At 48.6% G+C, this 15175-nt stretch overlaps 1 protein-coding gene across 2 annotated transcripts in view; it reads right to left on the bottom strand.

Annotated features, from left to right (window-relative positions):
• Window positions 1–1870: 1870 nt before the first annotated feature.
• The window catches only part of PODXL (podocalyxin like), a 49454-nt gene continuing 36149 nt past the window's right edge, over window positions 1871–15175 (bottom strand). The window contains exons 2-8 of one of the 2 annotated variants that reach the window (XM_002686960.6): window positions 11316–11915; window positions 10192–10412; window positions 9628–9699; window positions 7624–7771; window positions 7352–7413; window positions 6919–7086; window positions 1871–5904 (exon numbers count right to left, since the gene is read on the bottom strand). In XM_002686960.6, coding sequence (XP_002687006.4) covers window positions 5710–5904; window positions 6919–7086; window positions 7352–7413; window positions 7624–7771; window positions 9628–9699; window positions 10192–10412; window positions 11316–11915 — 1466 coding nt within the window. In that variant the 3' untranslated portion in view covers window positions 1871–5709. Of the gene's footprint in view, window positions 5905–6918; window positions 7087–7351; window positions 7414–7623; window positions 7772–9627; window positions 9700–10191; window positions 10413–11315; window positions 11916–15175 lie in introns of those variants that run through there. The other variant, XM_059886059.1, reaches the window with a different exon arrangement.

The following is a 15175-nucleotide window of genomic DNA, read 5'->3' on the forward strand; positions in this document are numbered from 1 at the left end:
CAAGGAAGAAAGAAAGAAAAGCTATAGTAGAAGTAGCTTTCCTACTGTTGGTCTGTCCACTGCCAGGCTAGTAAGTCTGATGTTTGGCAAAACTTCAAGTGGGAGGTTAGGACATTGGGTATAATGTCTGTAGCACATGTTATCTACCTGCCCTCTGAACTCGGGCTGTAAGGATGGGTGGTCCAGGGCAGGAGTCAGGAATCCTAGGCTCGTATCTAGATCCACCAGTGACTTTTGTGTAGCACTGGGCACAGTCTCAACTCCTTTGCCTCACCTTCCCTTTTAAGTAAATGCTGGTAGAAGACCCTGTTTGCTAGGGTCCCAGTGACTTTTTAATCTATAAGATGCCAAGGCCATTGAAAAATACTAGCTATCTCAGTACCACCTATGTTAACTATAGTGGCTGTCCTGTTCTTTAATTTTTTCACCCTTAGGATTCAAAGTAAATATGCGGTTTGGGAGGGAGCTTATAAAATGGAGACTTAGAGTGACTAAGAGGCATAACAAATTAAAAATGACAACTGAGAGTGCCTCTTGGTTGGCAGGGCAGGGAGCAGGGTGAATGACCTCTTCAGGAAGAGAATGGAGTCATAGGTCTTTGTGACCATGATAAACGATGAGTCATTCTCTTAGAACAGTGTACCTTGAGCATGGCCAGAGGCCTTCCTGAGTTCTTGGTACTCCTCCTTTCTGTATTCTTGGCACACTCTTAAAGTTAACCTCAAAATACCCCTGGCCCAACTCTGGCAGCCTTAAGGATGTTAACTGCCTTTCGGAACTCCCATGTAAAGGGAAAATCCTATTATAATTGCATTCTGGAAACATACTTTGTTGTTATTGGAACACAAGCATCAATATGGTGTTGAGAGAATGTACAACTTGGGAGGGAAAAGATGTAGATTCGAGGCCTAGTGGTACATTTAACTAGCTGTGTGATCTTGAGAGAATCCTCAGTTTCTGTCCCCAGTTTCCCTATCGGTAGAATGGTGACAACTCCTAAATAAGATGTGTAAACTGTAAGATGCCAGGCAAACAGAAGAGACTGCTGTATAGCCAAGTATGAGCATGGACCAGATTCACCTGTTTCCCTGCAGCAGATTAGGAATGATAAAGTTTTCTTCTTGCAGTGAAGAAACATGTCAGTAGATAATTACCACCCCAAGAGACAAAGAGAATCAGAATCATCTTTGAGCAATTCCTTTCCTGAACCTCCTTCATCTTCACTACATCTCTGGGTAAAGAATCCACCTGCTAACACAGGAAATACAGGAGGAGGTGGGTTTGATCCCTGAGCCAGAAGATCCCCTGGAGGAGGAAATGGCAACCCACTCCAGTATCCTTGCCTGGAGAATCTCAGGGACAGAGGAGCCTGTGCTGCATGGGGTCTGAGTCTGACATTACTGGGCATGCTCGCATATCTCTGGGTAAGGGACAGGCACAGGCTTCTGACAAGTAAACTGATCCTTTTATTGGCAGACAGAATCCTTTAATTTTTTTTTGTATTTTTATTAATGTTTGCCTTGTCCTTAAAACTGTTTCATACCTATCAGGGTTCAGCAGCCCCCTTGGGATCTTTGGTGGTGGGTGAGTCACAATTTTTTCTGAGGCAAATGAAGAGAAGGAAGAGGGGAAAACACTGATAAATGTGTTGTGAGGGAAATGGGGCACTTTGGGTTCTCCTCCCTAAGGCAGCCTGAGATGATCTGGAGAACTTGGCATCATCGCCAGAACCCCTTTGTCCTTCCTCTCGCTTCTGTCCTTTTGCTCTGGGCCTGTGCAGTTAAGCAGGCACCACTACGCAGAGGGTCTTCAGTGATGAGCCATGTGCGCAAGTGAAGAATGGAAGCCAATCAGAGCAAAATACTAGCGCTTGAGCCAGCTTAGACAAAAGCAGTTTAATTGACAGTATACAACTTTCCAAAATATACTTTTGTAAGAAAACAGCAATAAGTAATAATCTTTACAAACAAGTTTCTCAGTAAATTCCAGTGTACTTTAGACCCCTGTCCACCAAGACACAGCTCTCCCAGTCTCCTGAGCAAACTCTTTTAACATTCACTAATTTTTTTAAAAAGACATGGAGCAAATAGTAATCCCCTCCTTTGACTCAGGGTAGGATTTTCCCCAAACCTGAGTTAATCAGCTAATGACAATGATGGAAGCCATTGCTTTACTCTCGCCCCCTGTGCCTTCCCATCTTGTTCCCTTTGATCCTTAGTCCTATATGTAGAAACTATTCAAAACTATTCTTGGCAGAACAAAATTGTTCATTTAAGTCTTAGATCTAAATAAGCCACAGACCAGTAAGGTTCCTGTTTTTGTCTTCATGCTCTCCCTACGCTTGCTGCAGATCTGTCCTTGGTATCACTCTCCTTAATTTGTTGGTTTCTTCCTGAAGCACAGAGCACTGGACAGTCTTCCAGTCCAGGTTTTAAGCCTGTTTTCTGTCACTAAATACATGAGTTTCACCAGGTCACTTTATCTTTCTGGGCTTCAGACTCTTCTTCTGTTAAAAAAATAAAAGATTGGACTGGGTTCTAAAACCCCTCTATGACTAGAGAGTCTCTTCCCAACCAGTGCATATTGACTACAACCCTTATTGTAACGTGCTGGGACTTCATGGGGAGGGGATGAGGATCATATTTAAAAATAAAAATGCCCAGTCTGCAAGACAAATACTTCATCATCAGCCTGTCTCGTATTTCATTTTTCATTAAAGAAAAACAAAAGCTAGTAAAATAGACATTTACATTCCTGTTTAGAGGGAAAAAAGCCTTCTCTCTTAACAAAGGTTTTTTTCGAAGTATATTCACTCAAAGCAGTGCGGGGTGGATTAACATGTGGCTGTTGTATTTACATTTTCAAAAAATACATATATGTGTATCAGCTGGAACTGGTTTTTCAAAGTTTCTCCAGTATATTGTCAAAAAGATAAAAGCTCAAGAAGTGATTTAAATAAACTTTCTGTTAGCTTTCCTTATCGAGAAGGGAAAGAACAGGCTTGCATCTAGACTAGATTAAACCTGTATCTTGTCCTATGACACGAATATTCTGTGCCCCCCTTCATAAGCATTGCTGCGCCTCTCCCCACTGCCATGACAGTGTGCTTCCCCCTGGATTTCGTCCAGTCATCAGATTCATGGTTTCTGGCCTTTTATGAAGTTTAGGGAAACCAGTGTGCCACCGAAATAAGAGTTTATAATCTCTCTGGCACAGATTGTTTCAAGTCAATGCTGAGTTCTCTCTCTCTCTCTCCTCTCTTAGCCCCAGAATCTGAATTAACTAGATAGCATCCAAGACCAGCAAAGATGTGGGAAGAAGATGACCACTACAGACACGTGGCAATATGGTCTTTGACATAGGTGTCTAGTGGCACGAGCAAGCCAGGGCAAGTTGTTCTAGCTTCTGGGCAACTAGATGCACCCAAAGAAGGAGCCTCTGAACCAGCCCAGAGCTTGTCAAGGCTGTCTCTGGACAGAGCCACAGTCATTCCTCTTGACCAAGCCTCATTTTTACTCTCTGGTCCTTGCCAGTCACCTTCTCGCTCCCCAAGAGGCCTGTGGCTTATGGCCTTTGATTGGCTTCCAGAATGTATCTGCTGTCTCTGTCTAAACCTGGCTGGTGGAATGAGACCCAGAATCAGCAAAGGAGTAATCCAGGCTGGCCTCTCCCATGGTGGCCATGATAGAAACCCACTGGGTAGAAAGAACCAAATGCTGGGTAGGAAAGAAGCAAACATCTTTTCCCAGTGAGACAGCATTTTCCTCTATTTCCCCCCAAACCAGTATTCTCCATCCTGCCAGCCTCCAAATAGGGAAGAATCAGGGCAAATACTTCAGGGTCTTTGTTACCTTAGCATCTTTCTAGCTTGTGGGAAACTCACTGGGGGCCCTACTTGAACCTCTGGCCTTCCTCTTCCCCTTGGTATCAAATGGCTAAAGACTATGAAGAGGGAATTAGATGGCCAAGGAAAGACACAGATTGTCCCCCTAAGATCCTCTCCTTTAAAAAAAATAACCTGTCCCAAAGCAGAGAGCCTATTCTATCAGATCTATCGCAGCCTAGGCCAAGTGACCATTTTAATTCTCCTGAAGCATCTTCCTAGTAGGATCTAGGGGCGTTATGCCTAGCAACAGAGAGACCGTCGGCAGAGTTCAAAATTCCACACAGAATTCCCTCTCCTCAGAAAATCAGATGAAAGCTCGCTGTGCTGAGTCCTCAGGTGCCGTCTATGTAGCTGCTACCTGCTAAGCTCCCTCCAAACCCCTCCATTGGGCAACGGTCGGCACTGTGCTTCCCTGAGAATGCCACCAGAACCTGCAGGAGTGCCGGGCAGCCAGCCCCACTAGGAATACCGAAGAGGGCACATGGCACGGCCTAGCTCCATGCCCGACAGTGAAAGGTTGCTGGGATTCTACTCGGGCTGGCTGCTCCTTACGCAGCTTGAAGTGCACCTCCCCTCCAGGCTCTTCTTGCCCTGTGCACAGAAGACTGGAATCTTCAAACATCTCAATGATTTGAGCTTTGGCCTTTGGCAGTAGAGGGTTGGATTAAAAGAGAAAACTCTGAGCAACTTGCAAAGCCCCTGAGTATCCTATGAAATGGAAAAGTAAAGCCTGTCCTTCCTGTTTCAGTCGATTGTCTGTTTGGACACCTCTCTGCTGACTGGGCCTGAGGAAGCTCTGTCCTAAAGCTGCTCATTCACGCTGAACCTCAGAGGGAATGACTGAGCTGGGATCTCCTCTCTATTGCATCGGCTGAGCAATGACAATGAAACAGGAAACATCTTGTCTTCGGTAGCTGCTGCAGATTTTAGTCCCTGTGGGAGTGGGAGGCCAGGCAGCACTTGGGGAGCCTTGGGGGTATGTGGGGACCCATCCTGGAAAGAGGGGCTTCCCTTTCTCTCTTCATCTGTAGATGGCTGGTGGGCAGACATGTTCACAGGGGGAGTCTTGTGTGCTCTGTCAGTGCCAGCAGATGCCAGGAAACTAGACTCCAGAACAAGGGCCTGAGGGTCATGAATGACCTCTGTTAGTCCCAGAGGCCCTGGAACAGAGTGGGGATGAAAAAACTGAATGAAGGGAGGGAGAACAAAGGACAGGAACACAGGCAGGCAGACAAGGCCGGCAGACGAGACAGGAACGGGACCTGTCCTTTCAAGGAGCCAGACCCCGTGGAGGCAGGATCCAGCCCCGCTCTGCCCTCCAGCCCATCCACTGATGGGCAGCTTCCACCCCTGCCCGGGGTAGCTCTGGAGGGAGGGCATGGGTGATGCCAGCAGCGTGGTGTGGTGGGAACGGGCACTGGACTGAATGAAGGGTCTCTGTTTTCATTCCGACATGTCACCCAGTGGCTGTGTGACCTTGACTTTACCCTCTTTAGGCCTCAGTCATCTTGTCTGTGAATGGAGGCTAGTAGATGGTCTCGAAGAGTTCCTTCTATGGCTCTTCCCTGTTCTCCCAGCAGCACTGCACTCAGGCACTAGTGGGTTATTCTACAAGAGGATTCTACACAGAATGTGATTTGTTCAGCTTGAAAAGGGAAAAATTAAGGCCTGTGGGGACTGGGATGAAGGGACCCTCCAAGTCTGCTCTTCTTCCCCAGTCTTTCCCTCTAAGGGGAAGAAGGGTCTTCCTCCTCCCCTTACAAATGGCACTTGAGGTGGTTGGGCTGGAGCTCTGCACCGTCGGAGATGGCCGGCAGCCCCGATTAGAGGTGTGTGTCTTCCTCTTCAGGGTCATCTTTGGTCAGGTTGTCCAGAGGCACAATCCAGCTGTCCCCCAGCTCCCCATTGAGGTTCGCCACCTTCTTCTCCTGCATCTCTGATGAGGTCTCCATCACTTCCAGTGTCGGATTGTCGTGGTAACCATTCTCCACCGTCTGTAGCTCCTCTGTTAGTCGTTGCTAGAGTGACAGAGGTGACCCAAGAAAAAAGGGTAGTTTTTGAGAGTAGTCAGCCTTGCTCTAACCTTAATACTGGCACTTGTTCCCCTATAATTCAGGAACCCAAATTTAGCTAATGTGGACACCAGGCGGTCCTGGAGGCCAATCCTGACGGCTGGCTTGCTTCAGGGCAAGTTTGAGATGAGAACCTGCCCAGTATCCCTAGAATTCCCAGCTGTCCCCGGTGGCAAATCTGTAACGTCAGCAGAGACGGACTTTGTTCTCCCATCTCCTCTCCTCCACTCCTTCCCCATCAAACCTTCCTCTCAAGGTCCCTCCTCACCACTTCTCTGAACAGGGAAGAACTCTAAGAAAATGCATTTCATCAGGCCCAATGACTAGGACTTCTCTAAGGCTGAACCTGATGTGTACAGAAACTTTTGCCCTCCCGCTGCAGGTGGAAACCATCTGAAGGGAGCTTTCTCTCCTTCTTTACCCGGGATACAACCTCAGTGGCAGAAGACAGTCCCTGGGAAGCTTTAAACAAATACAGTGGCCCAGAGATGCCGTTTCAGTTGGGGTGTGAGGAAACTAAGCAGGGGGATTTCTTGTAAAGCACTCCACAGTGTGCAGCCAGGGCTGAGAACCCTGAATCTGGGCGGAACTGTTACAAGGGAATCCTAGGAAGGTAGATGATAAACCTTCTGGTTAGACGGGTATGCCTCAGCCCATTTACAGCAATGGATCCACAGAGCAACTCTGCAAGGTGGATATTCCCACTACGCAGATGAGAAACCTGAAGCTCAGAGATTATGACTTGCTCAAGGTCACCCAGTTAATCAGAGGCAGAGCTAGGGCTTAACGCAAGTCTTCTTTGACTCCAAAACCCTTGCCGCCTCTTTAATTCTTCAGGCAAATTTCCATTTCCTGTAAGGGATGATGACCTCTGCCTATCAGAAAGGGCCCACGGCTTTTCTCCAATATGGGAATAACAGGGTGAAAGTCCTCCGGTGAACTGGACTGCTTGGTCCTCACCTGGTCCTTCCTATGGGAGAGGCGCTGGTGGCAGCAGCCATAGAGGGCCGCCACCAGGAGCAAGAAGGATGCCATGCAGACAATAGTGATGATCAGGGGCATGCTGAACCGGTCCTCCATCTCTTCTGGTGGTCCTTGACCCCCAAACTGCATGTCTCTGACTCCCACCTGGCCAGGAAAGAGAAAGTGACAGAGCAAAAAACAGGTTCCGGGTCCCTCTCTCTCTCAGAACTCCCGTTCACTTACAAGCTCTTCCACTTGGGGTTTGGGGGGCCTGTTCCACTGCCCTGCTGTCCCCTTTTATCCTCCCATCTAGATGCTTGCAAACCAGAGGTTCCTCAGCAATGAGAAACAGTGGAAACGGGGAACCACAGGCTTCCGAGGGACAGGCTCCTGATCCAGTCTGTCCCAGCATGTGGGGCCGTCTACTTACGCCTTCTAGCTTGTCCCAGTCATTTTTCAGCAACTTATAAATGTCCGTGGGTTGGAGCTTTGCTGAGGGGGAGAGGGAGAGATGCCGCTTCAATGGTCTAGCTCAGAGAGACATGGCAGGGACAGAGGACTTCCTGTTCCTCCGTCTCCTGAGCGGTGTCTCTTCTCGTGCAGGTGACTGAGAGTTGACAACTGACCCATCCTGTGGCTCCTGTCACCCCCCTGCCCCATTCCCACCCCAGACAGGCCTCCCTGCCCTTGCCCTCAACTCACTGATGATAGTAATTTGTTTGATGTCCACTTCCTGGGCATGTGAACCAGGAGCCATCTCTATATGGCACTCATCTTGAGTTTTGTTGAAGGAGGATTTTACTGCTTGGCACAACACCTCGACCAGTTTGTGATTTGAAGCAACTGCGTTCTGTTGTGGGGAAACAACAGGTAATTCCTTGGGGATCACAACAGTGGCCTAGGCTTGTGGGGCCGCCCTTGCAAGCTAAGGTCAGGACAATGCTGTTGCCAGCTGTGAACCGACTGCCTGGACTGGCGGGTCACACGCTCTCCTCCTGGGCCAGCCCCTGCCTTCTCTGGCTCAGGTGGACATCTCCTCCCTCGTCCTCCCGTCCCGCTTATCTCATCTTGGTTGAACAATGCCATTCCCCCGAGTGTGCCCCTCTTTCTCAGAGCTCTTTAAGCATCACGATCTGCTGCCTGTCATCATTTCTCTCCCCTGGAAGGACCCACGGAGGCACTGCCAGCGCAAAGATGCCAATGAACCTGCATTCACCAGCCCTTGATGCTGAGTTCAGAGACCTCAGGAGGGGAAGTGCCCGGCTCTCCGCTCAAGGTCATCCATCCCAAAGTTGAAACACTTGCCTGTTCCCTCGGCTAAGACTAAAAACATAAATAGGCTGACAAGAGAAGGGCAAGGCCATCACTGCACAGGGGGACTTGGGAGTGTCTGAAAGACGCACAAGGACATCTTTGAGGGGCTTCCTCTATATTTCTAAGCAGAAAGAGCATGGCTGATGTGGCTTTAGGGCTGAGGGTGAGGAAGTGAAGTGTGGGGAGCTTTTACCCAGTCATCCAGAGGCACCCCAAACTGGTGTTTCTCTGACCAGACTTTGGAATAAGGATACCAGATGAAGAATAGGACTCTTGCTTTGGCTTGTCCCACAAACCATCCCTTGGGTTTTCTACCTGGCATTTCCTTAGGCCTACTAACTACCCAGCCCTGCTGCCAGGTAAAGATGCAGGGCTTTCCTCTTCCCATTTATGGCAAAAGAAGGCTTACCACCAAACACATCCCTGCCAAGTTTCAGCCAAAAAGAGCCGGAGGAAAGGCTGGGCAAGCGTCAGTGTCTTTCTCACCTTGTCCAACAAGCCCAATCCCAGGAAAACCCTGCTCTGTTTGAAAACTCCAGCTTTTCTATAGTTCACTTGGAAAATTCCAGCAAAATGGACACCCGAAAGAAAACAACTGCAGAAAATAGGTAACATTAAAGTATCGTAAACCCAAGTTTTCCATGCTGCTTGCTTTCACTTTCTGGTTCCTAGGGGTGTTTGCAAAATAGCCACTGACCAGGAGAGGGCGGCAGTGAGCCATCCATCACCAGCACTCACTCAGGCCTCAGCTACTGAGTAAGCGCTGCAGCAGATATCCCCAGACTAAAGCCCTTAATCCTAGGGAGACTGGCAGTCTGAAGGCAGTGGACAACACGGCTAAACTCTCTCTTTCATGCAAACGCACTCACACACGTGCTGACACCATCTCCCTCAAACAGTACACACACACACCATCCTGAGTGGAAGGACAGCTGTTGGCAACGGCTCCCCTGGGTTAGAGGCAGGCCGTCAGATAACATGGAGCAGGAAATATAAAACCACAGACTCTTAGAACAACGAAAGTTAGGCAGACTAAGCCTCTTCTTTTCAACTGAGGCCTCTGAAGCCCAAAGAGATGGGCTTTAACAAAGCCACATCCTGAACTGGAGGCAAGCAAGAACCAGGGCTTGGGTCAGACTCTCAGAAGTGAAAGCTCAGGAGACCTGGTATTTCTGGCCTGTAGCAGCCCTGTGGGCGGGGCTTCCTTTAGAGAAGCTGGTTCTGACCCTCCGGAAGATTGGAAGGACCAAAAGCAAGGGCAGGAAATGAACACATCTCTCAGCTCCTTTCTACAAGGAACACTCCATTCCCTTCCACTTTGAGTAATCCTGGAGCTAAACCGCCTTTGCAGGATACAGGTCAGGGTGGGGCTCCGATGAACAAGGTACTCACACAGCTGTTGGCGCCCGAGATGTTCAGGGAGAGTTTGCTCTCATTCAGCTTTTCAGGAGGATGGCACTGGATCTGAAAGAAGCCACTGGGATTAAGGGCCAGGCTTAACTTGATAGGATCTCGTCTTTGAATCCTCCCTCCCTCCCTCCTTTAGGTGCTTCCCTGGTGGCTCAGAATCTGCCTGCAATGCAAGAGACCAGGGTTTGCTCCCTGGGTCGGGAAGACTCCCCTGGAGGAGGGAATGAATCCCATGGACAGAGAAGCCTGGCGGGCTACAGTCCATGGGGTTGCAAAGAGTTGGACACAACTGAAGCGACTGAGTACACACACCGTTAGGTGGGTGACACCAGGCAAGTAGCTCCGGGCAAGCTGGGAGCTGGCCAGCTGGGGTCTGACAGCCAGGTATGTTACTGGTTATCCCGCTGTCTAAGGCCGAGTCCAGCAAAGCCAGAGACAGTGGGTGAATGATACTGGCTCCTCACACCCCCACCAGGGGCTCTGGGAAGGGAAGGGTAGAGATGCTCTTCCTGGAGTCCCTTTCTCTCCGAGTCTGGGCTCTCTTACCTTCCCTATATTTGTTAGAATTACTGAGGTGGGAGAAGGCGTGCTGGAGCTTTGGGGGGCATTTGATGTCAACTGAGTGCTGGAGATGGTGGATCTCCTGACAAGAGATGTGGTCCCACGTCCCCGTGAAGAGCCTGTAGGTTGCTGAACTCCAGTGGCGACAGTGACAGCTGGCGTCTCACTGGAGGTGTGTTGAGTTCCTTCAACTGCGACCTGTGTTTCTGTAAATGGGGAAACAAAGCTTATGAGGAAAGGTGAGTAGTTGAAACAGAAAAAAGATAGTCTTTTTCTGTTCTTAGTTTTCTGAGGTTCTTTAGTCTTCCCCCACCCCACTTTGGCTTTACAGACCACAGGCAAAAGGAGGCAAGCTATGAGAAAGAGGAGGTAGATGGATGAAGCCAGTTCCCATAACCTATTACAGGATGAGCAGATTGGATGAGCCGGTGTAGGAACCCGAGAGAAGAAGTATCAACAGCAGTGACAATGCCAGCAGCAAATGTCAACTGAGTAACTGCTTCATGTCAGGGTCCTAAGAGCTTCACAGGTACTTCCTTCTTCAGTCCTCACAGTGACTCTGAGGAAAGTACCATAATTACTCCTTTCATAAACAAGGAAGTGGAGGCTCAGAGGAGCTTGATGCATTCCGCACCAACAAGTGGCAGAGCAGGGCCTGGAGTCCAGGTTTATCCAGCTCAGGGCCCCTGCTCTCACACAGGACAGACTTCACCATGTACCCACATGACATGGCAGCGGGGGCGGGGGGGGCGGTCCCTCGAAATGCGAATGCTCAGATTCACACCAAGGAATTCTGATTCAATAGATCTCAAATGGGCCACGAGGCTCATGATCCATCAGTGAGGTTTGAAATGAATTTACTGGACTAAGACTAGCACTTAAAAAAAAAAAAGGAAAATGCTCCACTGGGCAGTTCAAAACCTCAAGCTCTCATCACAACACACAGCTCTGCTGGCCACTGCTCACCACTGGATGGGAAACAGACTGAGCGAAGGTGGTACACGATCCTTAACCCACATCATGAATCTCCACCTTCTAGTCAAACAACGGTACAGAACATAGACATCTGAAAGTTTCTTTCTGCTTCAAAAAGGCAAGGCAACACTTACTCAGTGTGGTCACCTGAGCTGTAAAGGTGGGACTTGTCATCCTGCCTAAACTTGTAGTTACGGTCATTTTGTCTGATCCCTGAGGGAAACTCCCTGTGGGCTCTGAAGTCCCAGGAGCCGAAGTCACAGGGCCGGGGCTAGGCTGCTGAGTGCTTGAGAGGTTGGTCGAGGAGGACAGAATAGGAGAGATGTTTGGGGTGATAGTCGGATCTGGAGATGTGGAGATTTTCTGACTGCCTTCCTTAGCAGTCACGCTGTCTGTGGTCACACTGTGGGTAGTTGGGATTCTGGATGTGGGTGAATCATTCATTGCATTCCGGCTGCTCGTGCTTTCAGGACTTGCTGAGACTGTGGTTGATGTGGTTGTAGGATCTTCAGTAGTTACAAGAGTGGCTTCACTGCCTGTGGCAGTTGGGCTTTTCTGGGCTGAGGTTGACGCCACAATGCTGGCCGGTGCTGCGGTCACAGTGGATGTCTCAGTGGATGTCGGGGCTGTACTGTGTTTGAATGGGGTTGAATTCGATGTCTGATCACTGGCGGTTGTGGATGTTACCGACTGCTTTGTGCTCGTGACAGTTGAGCTTTGTTCCTCGGTTGTCCCTATGGACAAAGACAACACAGAATCAATTAGGGTATTAGCTGGAAGTCTTTCTCTCTCCGTTGCTCCAGGTCTTCCCCAGGATCCAGAGGCCTTACTCTCATCCCTGCCATTTTTGCTCAAGGGTTTGGGCCCTTGATGTGTCCAGATTTCTCTGGGGTTCAAGAAGCCTCTAAGAGGGAGGCTGAGGAGAAAGCAGAGGAAGTCAAGAGAAATTCTGCTCCAGAGAAGGACTCAGCACCCAGTCCCACTGCCTGTCAGGGCCTGCAGTGAATTCTCTGCCCTCCCCATCTGGCCCCAGACACACACTGTTAAAGGTTTCCACACCCCAGCACAGAACCCTCATCATCCCTGCTTTCTCCCAGACCCAGGAGCTTGCAGAAAATGCAACAGACTCACACATATCCAAGTACCCTGTTCTAAACATGGCATGAAGGACCTCTGTTCCTCTGGAAAAATATATCTAGAAGGAGAAACTGGAAAAGTGAAATTACACAAATTGTACTTAAGGACAACTGTGAGACACACTGAGGGGTTCTCTTTGTCTAGCATGGGAGCTCAACCTTGTCAAGGGGTCAGGGATTGAGCATATTAAAAAGCAGAGACATTACTTTGCCAACAAAGGTCCATATAGTCAAAGCTATGGTTTTCCCAGTAACCATGTATGGATGTGAGAGTTGAACCATAAAGAAGGCTGAGTGCCGAAGAATTGATGCTTTTGAACTGTGGTGTTGGAGAAGACTCTTGAGAGTCCCTTGGACTGCAAGATCAAACCAGTCAATCCTAAAGGAGATCAGTCCTGAATATTCATCGCAAGGACTGATGCTGAAGCTAAAACTCCAATACTTTGGCCACCTGATGCAAACAGCAAACTCATTAGAAAAGACCCTGATGCTGAGAAATATTGAAGGCGGGAGAAGAAGGGGACGACAGAGGATAAGATGGTTGGCTGGCATCACTCAATGGACATGAGTTTGAGCAAGCTCTGGGAGATGGTGAAGAACAGGGAAGTCTGGCATGCTGCAATCCATGGGGTTGCAAAGAGTCAGACATGACTGAGACTGAATAACAACAACAGGGATTGAGTGAGGGAACAGTTAAGTGACAGGTTCAGGCCCTGGGATTACAATGGAAAGTAAGTGCGGCCCTAAAGTTCTAGGACTCACAACAGATTTCCCAACCTGGGGATCCGACATAGGGACTGAGAACCCCCAGGGAATTTGACTTTGAAAGCCAGCAGTATTTGATTACAGAACTTCCACAGGACTGGGGAAACAGACTCTTGGAGGGCACAAACAAAATCTTGTGCACACCAGGACCCAGGAGAAAGGAGCAGTGATCCCACAGGAGACTGAGCCAGACTTGCCTGTGAGTGTCCAGGAGTCTCTGGCAGAGGCATGGGTTGACAGTCACCTGCCATGGGATCGGGGGGCACTGAATACAACAGTCCTGGCTAAAGTCCTTCTTAAGGAGGTCACCATTACCACCATTATCCCTACCATAGTTTGGCCTCAGGCCAAACAGGGAGGGAACACAGTCCTGCCCATCAACAGAAAATTGGATTAAAGATTTACTGAGCATGCCCCCGCCCATCAGAGCAAGACCCAGATTCTCCCACAGTCAGTCCCTCCCATCAGGAAGCTTCCACAAGCCTCTTATCCTTATCCATCGGAGGGCAGACAGAATGGAAACCATAATTACAGAAAACTAACCAAACTGATCACATGGACCACAGCTTTGTCTTAACTCAATGAAACTATGAGCCCCATGCTGTGTAGGGCCACCCAAGACGGACGGGTCATGGTGGAGAGTTCTGACAAAACATGGTCCACTGGAGAAGGGAATAGCAAACCACCTCAATATTCTTGCCTTGAGAACCCCATGCATAGTATGAAAAGGCAAAAAGATATGACACTGAAAGATGAACTCTCCAGGTCGGTAGGTGCTCAATATGCTACTGAAGAAGAGTGGAGAAATAACTCCAGAAAGAATGGAGACGGAGCCAAAGCAAAAACAATGCCCAGTTGTGGATGTGACTGGTGATGTGAAGTAAAGTCCGATGCTGTAAAGAACAATACTGCACAGGAACCTGGAATGTCAGGTCCATGAATCAAGGTAAACTGGAAGTGGTCGAACAGGAGATGGCAAGAGTGAACATTGACATTTTAGGAATCAGTGAACTAAAATGGACCAGAATGGCCAAATTTAATCAGATGACCATTATATCTACTACTGTGGGCAAGAATCCCTTACAAGAAATGGAGTAGCCCTCATAATCAACAAGAGTCTGAAATGCAATACTTGGGTGCAATCTCAAAAATGACAGAATGATCTGTTTCCAAGGCAAACCATTCAATATTACAGTAATCCAAATCTATGCCCCAACCACTAATGCCAAAGAAGCTGAAGTTGAACAGTTCTATGAAGACCTACAAGACCTTCTAGAACTAACACCAAAAAAAAAAAAAAAGATGTCCTTTTCATCATAAGGGACTGGAATGCAAAAGAAGGAAATCAAGAAATCCCTGGAGTAACAAGCAAGTTTGGCCTTGGAGTACAAAATGAAGCGGGGCAAAGGCTAACAGAGGATGAGATGGTTGGATGGCATCACCAACTCAATGGACATGAGTCTGAGTAAACTCTGGGAGTTGGTGATGGACAGGGACACCTGGCCTGCTGCAGTCCACGGGGTCGCAGAGTCGGACACGACTGAGTGACTGAACTGAACTGATGGTTTTTCCAGTAGTCATGTATGGATGTGAGAGTTGGACCATAAAGAAAGCTGAGGGCCAAAGAATTGATGCTTTTGAACTGTGGTGTTGGAGAAGACCCCTGAGAGTCCCTTGGACAGCAAGGAGATCCAACCAGTCCATCCTACAGGAGATCAGTCCTGGGTGTTCATTGGAAGAACTGCTACTGAAGCTGAAGCTCCGATACTTTGGCCACCTGATGAAAAGAACTGACTCATTAGAAAAGACCCTGATGCTGGCAAAGATTGAAGGCGGGAGGAGAAGGGGATGACAGAGGATGAGATGGTTGGATGGCATCACTGACTCGATGGACATGAGTTTGAGCAAGCTCCAAGAGTTGGTGATGGCAGGGAAGCCTGGCGCAAAGAGTCAGACATGACTGAGCGACTGACCAACAACAGAGAATTAAACGTCACATTCTGGTGACTCCATGGAGGAAATGAATAAGGAAGTGATGCAGAGAACAAGGAAGTGATGCTGTTAGAGAGTTAAGGAAAAGCGCCTCAGGGACA

The sequence above is a fragment of the Bos taurus genome, chromosome 4, assembly GCF_002263795.3.
Source record: "Bos taurus isolate L1 Dominette 01449 registration number 42190680 breed Hereford chromosome 4, ARS-UCD2.0, whole genome shotgun sequence".
Taxonomy (NCBI): Eukaryota; Metazoa; Chordata; class Mammalia; order Artiodactyla; family Bovidae; genus Bos; species Bos taurus.